At 43.8% G+C, this 5,000-nt stretch overlaps 1 protein-coding gene across 2 annotated transcripts in view; it reads right to left on the bottom strand.

The window, feature by feature from the left end:
- Positions 1-5,000, bottom strand: part of cltcl1 (clathrin, heavy chain-like 1) — a 42,152-nt gene that overhangs the window by 29,416 nt on the left and 7,736 nt on the right. For both annotated transcript variants that reach the window (XM_062543454.1, XM_062543455.1), the window contains exon 2: positions 2,211-2,418. In XM_062543454.1, coding sequence (XP_062399438.1) covers positions 2,211-2,418 — 208 coding nt within the window. The remainder of the gene's footprint in view (positions 1-2,210; positions 2,419-5,000) is intronic.

Here is a 5,000-nt window from a genome sequence, read left to right as displayed (position 1 = left end):
ACACACACGCACGCACGCACGCACGCACGCACGCATGCTCACACACCTCAGAAGTGGCAGCAGAACCACAAAGCTCAGCCCTGTCTGCCCAGACTTTACACAGGCCCTCATTATAGCAGACCAGCCGTGGTCCACAGACCAGACAGAAAGACACCACACACACAGCCCAAACACACATAGCGGCAGGCTTTAGACCTGGATACGGGCCACTACTGGCCCTGATCTGGCACTGTTCTGGCACTCATCTGGTTTTGAGTTGTGCTGCTATGGGAACATGACTTGAGACAGTCAATCAAACTGACTGAACAATCTCAGATAGGCTGAAAGTTTTCACTGAGGTTCACACATCTAAGACTTTTTCTGTGGTCTATCCGTATTCTAAACTTAAATGCTCTGTTTACATCTCTCTCTCTCTCTCTCTCTATATATATATATATATATATATATATATAGGCTTTATATATATATATAGGCTATATATATACTGTATATAACTATCAACACACTCCATTCAGCTGATGATCTATCTTAGCTGTACTTCAAAGATTCAGTCTATCAGTAGCCTATTCAGTAATTGAGTCCCCTTATGGAGTTCTGTAGACACTCACAGGCTGACTGACACTCAGAGGCTCACAGTGCCACGGTATTCTTACTGTACAGTACATAAGTCTGTTTTATAAATCAGTGTGCTTAATGAGGGTGTGAAGTGTAGTATCCACCACAGAGGTGCAAACAAACCACACAAGCACAGAGAGGTATGCGAGAAAGATAGACAAATCATACAGACAGGAGGAAGTGATCAAACAGTAAACAAACTCACCATCTTTTTAAAGAGTAGACAGCAGAGGAGGAAGAGTTATTGAGAGAAAAAGAGGGGAAAAGAGAGGAATGTGGGCAAACTGAAGGGCAGAGTTAGCATTAGTAGCAGGGTTAGCCTATCTTACATTAGCATTAGTAGCAGGAGTTAGCATTGGCAGCAGGGTTAGCTTTTATTAGGGTCTCATGACAAAGCTTTAAAAAGAACAAGCCAACGTTTTGAATATTTAGCTGATTTGCCATGTAGGCTATACACAGTTAGATAAGAGGACACATACCATTCTCTTCTCTGTGCGTGTAATAATCCAGTCTGACATTATTAGCCTAGCTTAACATATTAATCACTGTAAGTGAGTTACACTAGAGACATTTGGTTACACCAGATATAGCCTATAGCCTAGGTCTCTTTTAGGCTAAACAATTAGCTTAAGGCTAATTTGTGTAACCCACATCCAGTGAATTATGCTAAGGAAGGCTAACGGTGCCAGGTGGGGTTATTTCACTCCCAGAGAAGAGAGGGGTGTGTACTAGCTTATAGTTAGGGTGTTATGTTAAATGTCCATCAGAAATGCAATCTATAAACACGCTCCCTAACAACACATTCTGTCACCCATAAACATAGACAAACAGTCAAACAGAAAGGGCAGAGTGAGGAGAGGACTTGAGAGGCGAGTGAAGATAGACAGCCCGGGGCAGAATCAAACAGTACAGATGTGGGAGAGCAGCAATGCCAGCAATGCAGTGGAACATTTAGATCTTAGAGGAGAGTAGAGCAGAGGGAAGAAACAGACTAGAGATTAGGGGAAGGCCAGAAAGATAAGATTAAGAAAGAAGATGTATACACAACGAAGATGAGATGGGGGGGATGACAATGGAACACACTGTAGGCTACTGGAATCACTGGAAGGGTTCAGATTAGACAGTCCGTTGCTATTAAAACAGATGCTCATTCAGACAGAAGAGAGATCTGAAAAGTGAAATGTAACCGGAATGAAACGGGCCAGAAGGGGCACAAGAGGGGACTTCATGAGGGGGGCTGTGAAGCACTGCCACAGGGGGACACAGACGGGAGGGAAAACAACGCTGAAGAAACACTGTTACAGCTACTCGTTTCTCAGACACTATTGTGAAGCTACAATACGTTGGGAGTCAATGTGACACTACTTCAAAACAATCTGATGGAAGTGATACTGACAGCACACAGAAGAAGCACTGAAGAAGTGAAGTTAAGTGTTGATGGTGTTACAGGTGCTAAAAACATGCCTCATCTTGCTCAGGCAGGGAGAGTCTTTCTGGAAACACGGTGGAGACTATAGCACAACATGCAGGCCTCTGCGTAGAGCCCAAGTGTGACTGGACGAACAGTGGTCGGTGCGTGGCGGTGGTAGTCTGACCTTTCAGGGCGATGACCTTGCTGGCGGGGTTCATGATGGCGCTGTCGGCTGTGATTGGCCGGCGGATGGGATTGGTGGGGTCGGCCAAGTCAATGATGACCACCTGGTTCTGCTCGCCCACTTTCTCCCGCACACAGATGAACTTGTCCGACTCCATAGTCAGGTAGCTGAAGCCGATGTGGGCTGCACTCACGCCCACACCCTGCAGCTGGAGAGAGAGAGAGAGAGAGAGAGCATTATGTTAAACTATATAACTAAATATCACAGTAAACTAGATATAACTAAATATTATGCTAAACTAGATATAAAAAAACCTACATATAACTAGACATTACAGTAAACTAGATATAACTATTACAGTAAACTAGACATAAGTAAATATTATGCTAAACTAGATATAGATAGATATTACAGTAAACTAAATATAACAATTACGATAAACTACATATAACTAGATATTACGGTAAACTAGATGTTGCACAGTTTCACCCACAGAGATACAGCAGCTGGACATAAATGCTGGTGTATAGTCACTCATGCAGACCAGTGTGACAATCCATGTTTTTGAAAAGCAGACACAGAAACACACACATACAATAATCTAAGAACTCACACATAGACAGATAATTTCCAAAGCAAAGCTTCTTTGGCTAAAATACTGTGTCAGACAAATGTAATGCAATGCCCACAGCACGGCTGATGCACAGGAAACAGTAGAAGTGCATCAATTCTTCAATGTTGCCCAACAGACACAGACACACCACAATGAATCACTTCAGATGCCTCCCATTCTCTGCAAATGAACCTCAGACAAACCACATCCTAGGAAGTTGTGAAATATTGGACTCGGACATGGTGTTGTAATGAGCATCTGTATTCACAAAGCTTCTCACTGTTAAACATGACACAAAAAAAACAGGCTGTATTCCACATCAGTGCTCTCACATCATTACCATGAGTATAGAATCAAAACTTGGAATCAGAACTGGAACCCAATTAGTTCATGTTCCAGGAAGCAAAGACTCTAACACCAGCTTCATACCAGACATAGCACTCATCAACACAGGCTTTATATAACTGTGATTTAATAATGCACACTCACTCCAAAGTGCTAGCTCTGTAGCTTATCTCACATGTCTGAACTCTTCTCCCTAGAAGCCTACTGGCCAGTGTTGCTGACGTTTCTTTGAATACTTGGGAATATTCTCACATTCCATACAGATTACGGAGACATGTCTAGCTATTTATGAACATTTCTGCAAATACACATAAAATGTCAATGGCTGCATCAATTTATAATCAACTACACTACAATGCCTTTAGGTATTAGTTGCGTTTTTAATTAATGCATCCAATTATGCAACTGGATGTAATTACTGCACTGTTATGGATACTGTATAATGGACACTGGCTAAAACCAATGTATTTACGAGGCAATGCTCTGGCATACATTACACAAAAGACATCTGATGCAAGGAGTGTGTGTGTGTGTGTGTGTGTGTGTGTGTGTGTGTGTGTGTGTGTGTGTGTGTGTGTGTGTGTGTGTGTGTGTGTGTGCGTGCACGCATGTGTGTGTTTAGTAGAGCGTAAGGGGGCATAAAACCCTGAGGTGCCCATGAGGCACAGGAGTGTGGCTTTCTAAACAAATACACAAATCCCATTCAAACTCTCCATTCTCCCTCTCTCCCTCTCTCTCTCTCTCTCTCTCTCTCTCTCTCTCTCTCTCTCTCTCTCTCTCTCTCTCTCTCTCTCACAGAAACTCACATGCTAGTGTGCTCCAGATCTCCTATGTTGGGCAGTGCACCATCGTATGTCAGTATGTCAGTGCTATGCTTTTTACAGGCCATTACCATATCGTCATTCAGTGTCATTTTGAGCACCACTGTGGTACTCATATATTCTGAAGGTAAAATGTCAACATACATGTAACCCATGCCACCCCCCCCCCCACACACACACACACACACACACATCTTCTGTTGGAGTAGTAGTAGGGTGCTCAAACTTCTCTATCCAGAACCCCACCACGATCTCCACTCCTCCCTCCCAGAGCAGATCCCATTGTCATGGCGACAGATAGTCCCATTATGCCGGAATGTCCTGGCTGGACTAATGATTGATGGATGAGCCTGGGCCCTAAGCCAATCAGGAGCTGTGAAATTGCATTAGGGAGCCAGTGAGCAAGCAGGGGGGGGGCGGAGAGTGACGGAAGCTTCTAGTAACCTGCAAACACTCTCATCTGATTCCACAGAACATTGCCTGTCACTCAGCATAGGCCTGCCCAGCCCCTTGGCTGTTCACAAACACACAGCGCCACACAGCTTGCCTCTTCGCAGCCTCCAGCTGTCTGTCTGTTTGTTACACTGCCTGGCTGTCTGTCTGTCTGCCAAGTGAATAGCTTTTCCTGCCTGTCTGTCTGCCTCTCTATGGGCCTAACTTACTTACTATCTAATTTACTGTTTAAATATCTAATAATGTACTCACTGTATTATCCCTATCTCTCTCTGTTTACTAGTCTCACAGTCTTCCACCCTGTCTACTGTATCTGTCAGCTAAACACACTGTCTGTCTCTCTCTGTTTTTCTGCCTCATTATACACATAACTGTCTAACAGTCTTTATGATTGCCTCCTCTGTCTAAAAGCCTTCTGTCTGCATCTACGTGTAAATTTGTTTGCCTGTGTGTTCATGGTTCCACCTGTCAACTGTCATTTTATGGATGCGTGTGTGAGTGTGTGTGTGTGTGTGTGTGTGTGTGTGTGTGTGTGTGTGTGTGTGTGTGTGTGTGTGT

Source organism: Sardina pilchardus, chromosome 8 (genome assembly GCF_963854185.1).
Source record: "Sardina pilchardus chromosome 8, fSarPil1.1, whole genome shotgun sequence".
Lineage (NCBI taxonomy): Eukaryota > Metazoa > Chordata > Actinopteri > Clupeiformes > Clupeidae > Sardina > Sardina pilchardus.
Note: the sequence above shows the minus strand (reverse complement) of the source record. Positions and strands in the feature narration are given on the sequence as shown.